Genomic DNA, 12,719 nt, shown 5'->3' on the forward strand with positions numbered 1-12,719 from the left:
AAATCAGTACACTCTATATGTGTGTCTAGGTCATTAGGCTAATGGAAGCCATTACCTAGTCCAGTGAGGTTCATTAGACGTGCATTGTGATCATAAGTTTGCATTACTTAAGCACCATTATACATGCACATTCATTAGGAGTGTGCATGTCTGTTTATTTTTGTACCATTGCTATGGTTACATCAAATCAAATTTTATTTGTCACATACACATGGTTAGCAGATGTTAATGCGAGTGTAGCGAAATGCTTGTGCTTCTAGTTCTGACAATGCAATAATAACAAACAAGTAATCTAACTAACAATTCCAAAACTACTGTCTTGTACACAAGTGTAAGGGGATAAAGAATATGTACATAAAGATATATAAATGAGTGATGGTACAGAGCCGCATAGGCAAGATACAGTAGATGGTATCGAGTACAGTATATACATATGAGATGAGTATGTAAACAAAGTGGCATAGTTAAAGTGGCTAGTGATACATGTATTACATAAAGATGCAGTGGATGATATAGAGTACAGTATATACGTATACATATGAGATGAATAATGTAGGGTATGTAAACATTATATTAGGTAGCATTGTTTAAAGTGGCTAGTGATATATTTTACATAATTTCCCATCAATTCCCATTATTAAAGTGGCTGGAGTTGAGTCAGTGTGTTGGCAGCAGCCACTCAATGTTAGTGGTTGCTGTTTAACAGTCTGATGGCCTTGAGATAGAAGCTGTTTTTCAGTCTCTCGGTCCCAGCTTTGATGCACCTGTACTGACCTCGCCTTCTGGATGATAGCGGGGTGAACAGGCAGTGGCTCGGGTGGTTGTTGTCCTTGATGATCTTTATGGCCTTCCTGTAACATCGGGTGGTGTAGGTGTCCTGGAGGGCAGGTAGTTTGCCCCCGGTGATGCGTTGTGCAGACCTCACTACCCTCTGGAGAGCCTTACGGTTGTGGGCGGAGCAGTTGCCGTACCAGGCGGTGATACAGCCCGCCAGGATGCTCTCGATTGTGCATCTGTAGAAGTTTGTGAGTGCTTTTGGTCACCACCAATAGAATCTATGCCCTAATGTCTGTGCCAATAAGAAAATGGAAACCAAGCTGAAGTGAGTGCAAGGCAAAAAGATAATGGTGGCTAAATAATGGAGTCATTAACATAAAGAGGAGTTACTATGTGTGTGACGTAAGGATAAACTGCATAGAAAGTGTGTGCCGCGGCTGGAAAGTTGGTTGATCGTGGACCAGCTCGGCTTGTTACTTTGTAATAAAGTCTATTTGTATTCACAAGTTCCGGTATCTGAGAAATATGATTGAACAAATATTTCCACGACACAAGCTGTCTAGCTCCCACCTATTATTATTTTTGGCTTGGTGGATACAATTCAATATAGTAATCCTATTTTGAATATTCGATGAGGGTCGTTGAGGTGAACTGCTTGTATTCAATGGAGAGATGCGCTATGCTACTAGCCTCATACCATGAATATGCATAGCTACCCTGAGACAACTCCAATATTATTATTTTTTTCTCAGAGTTGCCGGGATGTCACGTGTCCTACTTATCAGTACATTTGTAACATATTAAGCATGACAAAACTTTTATTTGATTAAATCCACCTCACGTTGCAAATAAACCCTAAAATAAATTGATGACCAAATTCAACACTCTTATTGACCTCCATACAAAAACTTTGTGCTTGGTGGGCGAAACAAAAAAAAGACAGATTTTCCCCCCCGAGTTGGGCCTCTCTCTTCCTCTCTGGTTTGGCCAGCACTAACACACATGATTCTAATCAAGATCATGTTATTCATTCTGTGTTACTACTGGGATAGAACCAACTCCTGCACACTTCCTACTGTGTTTGTCCTCAGCTGATACATCTTGGGACACACAAGCTGGACATGGTGAACTGCAGAGTGTCTGACTCCGCCCTGCAACAGATCCGCTGTCCGCAGCTCCGGACGATCCTTCTGCGAGGCCAACCCAGCATCACCTCAGATGGTACCTGCCTACCAAATGGAACATTTTCGGTGTTAAAGAAAAACCCATCTGGACCATCTCTTTGTTTACAATACAGTACTTTACAATGTACTGAACATCATAATACAATACATTGCCTTTGATAATGGCTGACCCTTGCTGTGACCCCACTCTGAGGTTGTCTCAGGGGGAGTTGGGACATGCAAAAAACACATTTCCAATTCACACATGCATATAATACAGACTTGTACATGGTGTCGTGGAGAATCATTTCAAAATATAACACAAAATATAATACAAACATATCAGAAGCCTAGATGACTTAAATGTAATGTAATGTAGATGGTCCGCGGAACACACACTTTCCCAGAGCACTGGCTCTGTCTTTATACACACAGTATATGAGTCCATTTTATATGTTAATGAAGTTACTTCCCTCAAGTCATCGGTCACCATTATCTTTCAGTCCAGGCTTCCTCCATGTTCATGCCTAATAACACCTGTATCCGCTCTTAATTAGATTACAATGGTGGCAGGACCCTCTCATGTCCTAAAATTAATGTATATCTATCTTACCCTAAGCACTTATGTCCTTTACCCTCTCTATCTAATCTTTATAATGATGTCCTGCTACTTCCATAATAGATAATGTATTTAAGGGTCACCTCCTCCTCTTTGCCCTAAGCCCTTATGCACAGTAAAGCACGTATGGCTTCGGCCATTACACTTATGTCTGTTTAATCTTTGGTTTCCTGTCCGCTTTCTGTTTGTGGTCTAATGTCTACCTATCTTTGCTCAATAGTGTCATATCTGTCTCTATATGTAACAATACTACAACACTGGTCAAATATAAGCACCCACAAAGTAAATATTATTACACGACAATATGACATATGATGTGATCTAATACAATTACATTGCTCTACACAACTAACATGTTGATTGGTCGGTTCTCTGTAGGTGTGAGGGCCCTAGCGGCCTCCTGCCCAGGCCTGCAGGTCGTGGATCTGACCGAGTGTGCTGCAGTGACCGATGAAGGGGTCCTGGCGCTGGCCCACGGCTGCAGTTCGCTGGAGGTCCTCTCCCTCTGGGGCTGCTCTGCTGTGGGAGACGCCGCCCTGCTGGAACTGGCAGGAAACTGCAGGCTTCTCCATAGCCTCAATCTCTCGGGAACCCAGGTAATTCAATTAAGTGAGTGAGATGCTTATTACGTTTTCACTGCAGATTCACGCACAGATTGGATGACATATCTCTCTAAATAAACTTAAACCCTGGGTTTAGGACTGAATACTTTGAAGGCTGCGTTCCTCCTATTCCTAAGATTTAGATTATCTTAGTATAACAGGAATTTATGGTTTATCCCTCTGGAACGCAGCATTACCAGATTGGTACTTTGACGCTTTGGAAGAGGAACATTTAATTTGTCATCTTATATGGCCTGAATAAGGAACAGGTCATCCTGTTCCTCTTAGTATCTGTAAGATTGCTCAATCGCATGGTTTCAAGTAGCTCTTTTGACTTAATCAGTCTGTTTTATAACTGTTTCTAAACTGCCATGTTATAACTTTTTGTGAAACAATCTTTTGTGGTTTCTGTTAACTGAGGTTGTGTGTCCTTGGTATGATTTGTCTGCTACCTCTGGGACTGTTATCTAGTGATAAGTAGAAGTAACTGACTCATCCAAGTGACATATGACCCCCACACACACACCCCTCCCCATTTTTTTCTATATATGTCTGCATGAACAAAGAGCGATTGTAATTATTTTTTCCCTTGCATGGATGCTCGTAATAAAGCTTTTGTATATTGAGATCCAACTGAGAGGTTTTTCCACCACAACGCACATTAGAAGTACCAAACTTCTGATGTAGCTAATGTACACTGCTTATTGCTTGTAAGTATTTAGTTGTCAATCACCTCAGCAAAAATAAGATCATATGTGCTTTGTTTCAGGTTACAGATGAGGGTGTCATTGGGCTGGCTACTGCACCGTGCTCTAATAGTTTGAAGGTAAGAAGACCAACAAATGTGCATATGAAAATCATTTCCTCATAGAGGACAATAAACTCTGTCCCTTTATGCTTTTGTTGTTGTGTAGATCTTGTTTGTTTCAAACTTAAAATGATAAATTAATACCCCTAGTATAGTATAAGTGTGCAAAAAAAGTAGCTATGGGCACAAGTTCTTCAAGGTGATGGCAATGGCAGCAACTTAGTATCTAAGCACACTTGGAAAGATAACATCCAACCTTGATTCAAGTCTTCTTTGTTTTTATACAAAGACTTCCAAGTGTGACATTTTCCCATGTTATTTTGGAGCCAGAGTATTATGTCTAGGCAGACAGGGATCTATAAACTATGTGATTGGATGTGTTGTAGGAACTGCAGTTGGCCCGATGTCGTAACCTGACAGGCAAGGCCGTGAAGGCTGTCCTTACAAACTGCCCCAACGTCCGGATCTTTACCTTCGATGGATGTCCTCTCATCACTGGTGAGCCTTTAGCTCAAAGTATAAGTCGTCTACTATAACAGCATTAAGAATGTACCGTAAGCTCACTCCACAGCTGATTAGAAATGTTGCCGATGGAGTTATCCAATTAGATCTTTTGATAGCTCAAACAGTTGGTAGGTTGAGGGCGGTCACGTGTGTCTGCGAGCAGAGAGCCTGGTATGGGGACTGGGACAGTGGAGGAAAATATATTGTTAGCAGCACCGTCTGTTTCACTAGCCCAGTCCAGACCTGTATGTGTGTTTATAAATTGGTATTCAAAAGACAAGTGTGGTACATTTGCATGAACAAAGAGCGATTGTTCCTCGGCATACACATCACAGACAAACTGAATTGGTCCACCCACACAGACAGCATCGTGAAGAAGGCGCAGCAGCGCCTCTTCAACCTCAGGAGGCTGAAGAAATTTGGCTTGTCACCAAAAGCACTCACAAACTTCTACAGATGCACAATCGAGAGCATCCTGGCGGGCTGTATCACCGCCTGGTACGGCAACTGCTCCGCCCACAACCGTGAGGCTCTCCAGAGGGTAGTGAGGTCTGCACAACGCATCACCAGGGGCAAACTACCTGCCCTCCAGGACACCTACACCACCCGATGTTACAGGAAGGCTGTCGCGATACGAAACCTTCAGCCCCGCCCCTTGGCCGGCAGCAGGGTGCTAGAGGTGCTTAGCGTCCCGTTCCCTGGATTGGACAGGGCACTATAGATACTTCAGGTTATCTCAGTATAACCAGGACCGCTCGCGTAGCCCTGCCTCTCTTTCTATATCGAAGCGTTGTCCGCGTAGAGAGGTCTTTTGCCTTGTCACTCTCAACGTTCTAGCTCTAGCTGGGATGTGTGAACCCCACGTTTCTCCTCCAGACTCTTTGTTTCACCACTAATTGATCCTTGAGTTGTTATTAAGCACTAGTCCTACCAGTCTCTATATGATGTCCCTGTGGTTGAGTATTTCCCCTCTGTGATGTATCTAGTTTAAAGTGTGAAGACCTTTAGTCAACTTAGTCTCACTACTCTGCCTGTCGGCTATGTATCGCTTGGAAAATAAAACGTAGATAGATCGATAAGACAATTAAATGAATCACTACTGGACACACCTTCCTCCTTGTCTTTTAATGGTAACTTATTCTGTCATAGAGCATTGATCCCCGTTTCCAGTGTCCCGGTAGCGGGGAGTGTCAGAGTTGTTATCTCCCGTGCCGTTAACTGACTTTGAGAGAACCTTTTACTCGAGACAAAACAAGACTACCGTTTATTTTTGAAAACACTGTTTTTTGTCTTTTACAATCAAACACACTTCAAAATACACAATTTGTTACTCGGTTACACACAGCATTAATCAAAAACATGCAAATGACTTAATGCTCTTATAAAATGCCTGGTACAATGATAACACTTATCTCTATATTAAATACTTATAATAGTTATTTAATTACCTTTGAGAGATGACGAGGAGACCCACAAGATCAGGGGCAGAGTTTCAATCGGTCAGAGTTCTTTTAGAATTTAGTTAGGAGCGACTCCCCTCTACTGGCTGAGAGGTTGACTTGAAGTCGGTGGTTTACTAAATTTAGAGATTCAAGTTTGGACTGGATGAGAGGACCCGTTGGTGATCCCTTGCCCCAATGGAATATCAAAAAGTCTGTAACAAGCAACGAGGCTGAGGTTCTGAGACACACGCACCTGGTCAATATGCTTACAGGGTCAATTCAGATAACCATAGGTATAAACAAGAGATCAACTAAAGGACTAGAGTGGCTCTCAGTCCCGTTGAACTACCGCAGCGTCCGTGGCACACAGCGAGGCCGAGGTTCTGAGACACACGCACCTGGTCAATATGCGACAAAACAGCTGTTCAATAGTTAAACGGTATATTACAAAGTCACTTCTCAGATCCAACAAGTTAGAATCTTTAAGTAATTTGAGTCAGGTGTCAATTTACCCGAAGTCAAATGGTTGTCTAAATTAATTCAGAATTCAAGAAGTCAGCGCCAAAGTAATGGCAAATGTCTCTTTATATACCTTTTGATTCTCTGCACCCGATCCGCTGCCCCTCCCATTCCCTCAGAGCAGAGAGGGTGATGACATATCTTACAACAGGAAATACTTTTCTTACAGTGCATATATGGGCCTCTGTTTATGACAGAGCCTGTTACTCTAGCACAATGAGGAAATACTTTTCTTACAGTGCGCATATGGGCCTCTGTTCATGACAGTGCCCTTACTCTATCAGCAATGAGTCTAACAGCTGTTCCCATTCAGAGGTGTCACTTGAGACAGAGGGTGATTCTTCCTGACACCAGTCAGGTTCAATAGTTGGTTGGCTGGTGCCTTCTTCTGGTGGCTTTGCCCAATCCGGTATTTCGGTAGGCGAGGTCATCTCTGTCTCTACCCTTGGTGGGAGAGGCAGGGGAAGAGGACCAGGAGGTAGATCCATTTGGCGTTTCACTACAAGGCCATAAAGATCATCAAGGACAACAACCACCCGAACCACTGCCTGTTCACCCCGCTACCATCCAGAAGGCGAGGTCAGTACAGGTGCATCAAAGCTGGGACCGAGAGACTGAAAAACAGCTTCTATCTCAAGGCCATCAGACTGTTAAACAGCAACCACTAACATTGAGTGGCTGCTGCCAACACACTGACTCAACTCCAGCCACTTTAATGATGGGAATTGATGGGAAATGATGTAAAATATATCACTAGCCACTTTATTACAATGCTACCTAATATAATGTTTACATACCCTACATTATTCATCTCATATGTATACTTATATACTGTACTCTATCAGCTACTGCATCTTTATGTAATACATGTATCACTAGCCACTTTAACTATGCCACTTTGTTTACATACTCATCTCATATGTATATACTGTACTCGATACCATCTACTGTATCTTGCCTATGCTGCTCTGTACCATCACTCATTCATATATCTTTATGTACATATTCTTTATCCCCTTACACTTGTGTGTATAAGACAGTAGTTTTGGAATTGTTAGTTAGATTACTTGTTGGTTATTACTGCATTGTCGGAACTAGAAGCACAAGCATTTCGCTACACTCGCATTAACATCTGTTAACCATGTGTATGTGACAAATAAAATTTGATTTGACATTTTCAACTGTATAGTATTAGTTATTTACTCTGAAAATTAGAACCTTGCAGACACTAGAGAAGCTTAACCAAGTTCAATTCTTCCCAAAGGGTCGATACAGCTGTAATTCAGACAACCGACATTTCACACAAGCACTGATATTTAACCCTTTCTCCGAGGCTGAGTCTCCTCCTCCACAAATGAACAGGCAATGCATCTCTATTGCTAGACAGAACCATAGTGATATCTGTTCTTCCTCACTTCATCTGACCTGACCTCTACCCCAAAGTGCTCACTCTTCGCTAACTCAAGGCTGTCATGGTTATTGATACCAATCTGTCTCTCTTCTCCTGCCAGAGGATCTCTGATGGCTAACAATAACATATCCTGACATAATGTAAACGTTATGCATTACACTCTCTCCCACATTGACATTGTTAGTTTCTAAAATCTCCAACCATCTCCTCTTATCAATGCCTGCCACATGTAATTGCTTCCCTGCACTCAACACATTCCAAGCTTACTTGCACACACTATGTACCTTCCTCTTATAACCCTTAACGTCTGGTGTAGACCCTCTAAATCTTAGCACTCCATCAGTGAAATGAATAAGTATATTTCACATTCTCAAAACCTAACAACAGCTAAAACCTTAACCTCCTTTGTCTTTCAGATCAAGAGGCCCTGCATAACCTTTTCAGCCCAGATAAGTTCCAACAGGTATCATGGACAGTGTACTGAGGGAAAAGTTACCCATAAATGCAGACCTAGGAACAGATTACCCTACCCACAATCCTTAACCTACCCATTAGATTATCTGACCCTGGATCAAGGCATTAGGAGCAACTTGTACTTATTCCAAGGGAGCACTGAAGAGGATGGCAGGAGGAGGGATGGAAAGAACACACACAAACTCCTTAAAAGCTTCTGGGACCGAAGTGACTGAACTAGGCTAATGGTTGTTATTTACAGTCCGCGAAAGAAAAAAACACCGGTCTCAGTAAATCTTCGCTTTGTAGTGTGATTATCATCAATAACAGTGGTTGAAGATCAAACCTCGATAGTTAGTTGGATGTGCTGCTCAGTCAATGTTTGCAATTTATACACAAAAACATTTCATATTTATTCTCTAACCATTTTTTTTTTGTAAATGCACTTAGAACATTCTTTTCACTGTACTTCATTTGAGATGTCCTTGCTGTAACCTGGTTGTATGCACGCAGCACCCTGTCCTTGATTTAGAAATTGTTACTCTCTTCTCCTGTTGTAAATATGTAAGCACGAAAGTAGTGATACAATCTTACATTTGGAAATAAATAATATGTTGGAGCCAAGTCTGTTCAGGTACACTGGGATGCGAACTGCCTGTTTAACTATATGTGTAACATGGAAAAAACATGCTTCTCTCTCTATCTGTTTGGGCCCTTCACATAGTAGTAGGTTCATTGCATGTATGTTAGGTAAAGGCACTTCTCAGGAAGGTATGGGCTTCTTTGCCTTTGTACTTCTTATGTAAAACAAAGAAGATAAGATGTACTTCATTACAGAAGGTATGCTGATGGAAACATGATGCACCTGAGCTCATTGCAAAGGGCCTGAATACTTATGTAATTAAAGTACTTTTTTTTATTTTGCAAAATAAAATCTGTTTACACTTTTTCATTATGGGGTATTGTGTGTAGATTGATGTGAGAACATTTAATACATTTTAGAATAAGGCTGTAACGCAACCAAATGTGGAAAAGGGGAAGGGATCTGAATACCTTCCAAATTCACTTCAATACATTTCAAATATAAGAAAGATGGTAGCTGAGAATTAATCAAAGATCCTAATATTTTAGCTAGGCAAGAAGGCCGATAATTATCTAGGTCACATGGGTCATAACCTTTGTGAAGGGGCGTACATGGACCACCTTACAAACCCTTGGGATAGTACCAGGTTAATGATTAGGCAATCAGAGAGACCGAGAGCTGCAGCAAAAATGGATCAAGCATATCAGCGCCAGAGGATTTCTTTTACATCAATCTTAAGCAAGGCATCTAGCACATAACAGATAGTAAATTGTTGAAATGAAAACAAAGATTCCCTAGAAGTTGACAGATTAACTGTCGAGTCTGGCAGAGCAGATGATTGACTGACCAGGGTCAACTATACCACCGTTTGTCTCAAATAAAAAGCATGCAGAGATAAAATTATGATTAAAAGCATCACTTATCACATTCTTCTCAGTTATGATGCCAGTCAGGCAGAACTTGATAAGGCAGGGAGGAAGAGGAATTTGTACGCTTCAGTGCATTTACTGTTTTCCAAAATAAGAGCTTAAAAAGTAGCTTGATTTAGCTTTCTTAAACAAGATAGTACATCTGTTTCTCAATTGTCTGAAGGATTGCCAGTCCACTACAGTCAGTTTCCTGGCTTTGGCCCAAGCCTGATATCTCCTCTGAATGAGCTCAAATAATCCCAAAGAAAACCAAGGGTTTAATCAATATTTGACTCTGAATTATTAAAAAAGGGCGTGTTTATCTGCCAGATTAATAAATATGGAGTATAATTTTTATATAGCCAACTCAGGGTCAGGAGGTAGTGGCTCAATCAGAACATGTCATGAATGATAGTAAGGAGTGTGGATGCCCCCTACTGTTAGGTCATTGGATTGCAGTCTGACTGCAGTGTAAGTTTACATGCTTTATTGTTAACATAGATGTGATTGATTTCATTTGAAATATGTAGTTTTACATTTGTTAATTGTCATTTTCAAATCATAGATCTGTGTACAACTTTGTTGTTGAGACAACACCCCATACTACTGTGGCATTATTGCTGGGTTTTGAATAAAAGAGATATGCTTAGGTTTGAGATGTCAAAAGAGGTGTTTGTTTAACAACAGTACATTTGACTTCATGGCAAAGAAGATTGACAAGTTTTAATTGAGTCAATGCCAGGCACTTGCTGATAGCAATTCCACAATCATATGTCAAGTGTCACAAACAACAACAGTTGAAGGAGTGCTCTAAAGCATATGTGGCTCAGTCGGTAGAGCATGGCGCTTGCAACGCCAAGCGTCGTGGGTTCGATTCCCACTGGGGCCACCCATATGTAAAAGTAGTGGCCCCAGCCGACTTGTAAGTCGCTTTGGACAAAAGCGTCTGCTAAATGGGATATATTATATACAAATATGGGTTTGTGAAAGATGTCTGTCAGAGTTCAGGCAGGTAGCGCCACACAGTGCTGCAGGTCAGTCCATAGTTCTCCTCTCTGACAGCTTTAGGCAGTTCAAACTGAGCCTCCTGACGCAGGAGCCTCCTGATGCCGTGTCCTTCAAACTGGGCCCTCCCCGGGTCTCCTATCAGGACCTGTGTCCCGTGGGTCTGGATGCAGCAGTTTAACCAGCTGTGAAGGCTGTCCGCCAATGCCTCTTCATAGAACATGTCTCCCAGGAGGATGAGGTCATATTCCTCGGGCTCTGAACTAATCACATTCTCCGTATCACAAGGGAGGGGGTTCAGGCCATTCAGCTCACAGTTCAGCTGGGTCGCGATGGCTGCAACTGGAACGAGGGAGAATCAGGACAGAGGTCTTCATACCCCAAGGATAGAATCAATCAGTGAAATGTACAAAGGTGTTGTCTTACCAGGGTCGATGTCATTGGCTACTACATGAGAAGCACCGCAGAACTTGGCAGCTATAGCAGAGGCTCCACAGCCGCACCCCAGATCTAACACTCTCTTGCCCTGTGACACTCCAGGGTTACTCAACAGATACCTAGAGAGGTGGTGGGTTATATTATGGGCTTATTAGTGGTAATTAATTTATAATAGTGCATTCAAAACAATAACATACCTGGCGAGTGCTTGTCCCCCTGGCCAGTATATTGCCCAGAATGGGTCAGAGAAAGGCCACAGTTCTGGTCTTGCATGCCAAAACCGACAATTTGGGGTGAACAGTCTCAAATGGATTTCTGGGGTCAAGTTATGCTTTCTTACTATCTCAGTGTTTTCTATAATAAATTTCTTTATATCATTATCTGAGGCGAAGCGTTGAAGGTACCTATTTGTACTATTGCAAAGTGTTTTGACAATGTTCATATAACCAAAAACTCCAAGCCTGGTTAACATTTTGTTAGCTAGCTAGCCACTTACTAAATCAAAAAAGCATGCCATCAAACGCAAACGTACATAGACATGTTCACAGTGTAGCTAGCTGCAAGTTTTTATGTTTTATTTTACCAACTATATAGCTACCGACGGTTCAGTGTTTTCCCCATTTCACACACAAATGTCAACATGTAAATCCTAACCAATGAAGGCACAAGAGCGTTGTTCCCACACGGAAGCAAAACATGACAGGACCAAATAAATGTACAACGCATGTATGATGCCATTGCACTATAGCGAATAGTACTTTTAGTTCCGCTCTGTACATTTTTTCAGCCAATCTCATTTGGATCATATTAATGCCAAGCTTCTCGTGGATGGGGCAAAGGCAGCATCATCTTTCCGCTGCACACTCAGCGCCATTTTAGGCAGAATTCATAACTTTTGTTTGGGCAAATGTATTTATTTATTCAACAATTGGGTAATTTGTTGTCTCTTGATTGAGTAAGAAGGCATAGGCATGCATTTAAGAATATAACATGCTATTACTATTGTTAAGACATAAATTAGATAAGTAGACATGAACGGAAATAATCACGGGAAGTGCACCGCTCTACTGTGCGTAGAAGTGGTGTAGGTGTACACAAAGGGTATGCAAGCCCAATCCCTCCATAAAAGTCATAATACTATCTAAAACAAAGTATGTACTAAGTCGAAATTTTGAGATAGTAGACCATACTTAAAAGAAATGTGCCTTCATTTGTAACAGTGTGTGGTGATTTTAGAGGTGACACCACAGGTCCCAGACTGGTGGTTCCAGATCTGGTAGGCTACCTAACCAGGTAAAACTTCAGACCCTAGTTGTAGGGTATGACATAGAAATAAATCAGCTGTTAAACAGTTATATATGGGCTATGATGGGACTAGATGTTTTCGAAGCAGGTCATATTGTTTAAAAAAACTAGACAACTGCGATTGGATAATAGAACTGAACTTGCTTTATGCAGGGTAGCATTGTGTAGGGCTTTGCATCTGG

At 41.6% G+C, this 12,719-nt stretch overlaps 2 protein-coding genes across 5 annotated transcripts in view; one reads left to right on the forward strand and one right to left on the reverse strand.

Annotated features, from left to right (window-relative positions):
- The window catches only part of amn1 (antagonist of mitotic exit network 1 homolog (S. cerevisiae)), a 13,388-nt gene extending 4,138 nt beyond the window's left edge, over nucleotides 1-9,250 (forward strand). For all 4 annotated transcript variants that reach the window (XM_064989903.1, XM_064989901.1, XM_064989902.1 and 1 more), the window contains 5 exons: nucleotides 1,869-1,998; nucleotides 2,938-3,155; nucleotides 3,931-3,987; nucleotides 4,356-4,467; nucleotides 8,262-9,250. In XM_064989903.1, the coding sequence (XP_064845975.1) occupies nucleotides 1,869-1,998; nucleotides 2,938-3,155; nucleotides 3,931-3,987; nucleotides 4,356-4,467; nucleotides 8,262-8,329 (585 nt within the window). In that variant the 3' untranslated portion in view covers nucleotides 8,330-9,250. The remainder of the gene's footprint in view (nucleotides 1-1,868; nucleotides 1,999-2,937; nucleotides 3,156-3,930; nucleotides 3,988-4,355; nucleotides 4,468-8,261) is intronic.
- etfbkmt (electron transfer flavoprotein subunit beta lysine methyltransferase) lies at nucleotides 9,237-11,908 on the reverse strand. The gene is made up of 3 exons (XM_064989899.1): nucleotides 11,430-11,908; nucleotides 11,221-11,351; nucleotides 9,237-11,136 (listed from the first exon to the last, which is right to left on the reverse strand). Exons 1-3 carry the CDS (start codon nucleotides 11,702-11,704, stop codon nucleotides 10,787-10,789), a joined length of 756 nt encoding a protein of 251 aa, XP_064845971.1. The 5' UTR covers nucleotides 11,705-11,908; the 3' UTR covers nucleotides 9,237-10,786.
- Nucleotides 11,909-12,719: the final 811 nt, after the last annotated feature.

This window comes from Oncorhynchus masou, chromosome 15 (assembly GCF_036934945.1).
Source record: "Oncorhynchus masou masou isolate Uvic2021 chromosome 15, UVic_Omas_1.1, whole genome shotgun sequence".
Taxonomy (NCBI): Eukaryota; Metazoa; Chordata; class Actinopteri; order Salmoniformes; family Salmonidae; genus Oncorhynchus; species Oncorhynchus masou.

Bases quoted from the DNA above. Each gene is read 5' to 3' on its own strand.
- etfbkmt (XM_064989899.1), bottom strand. From the start codon at position 11,704: ATGTTAACCAGGCTTGGAGTTTTTGGTTATATGAACATTGTCAAAACA. The intron at 11,352-11,429 runs GTATGTTATTGT...CCACCTCTCTAG, and splicing joins GGGGGACAAGCACTCGCCAG to GTATCTGTTGAGTAACCCTG. The intron at 11,137-11,220 runs GTAAGACAACAC...CCCTCGTTCCAG, and splicing joins AGCCAATGACATCGACCCTG to TTGCAGCCATCGCGACCCAG.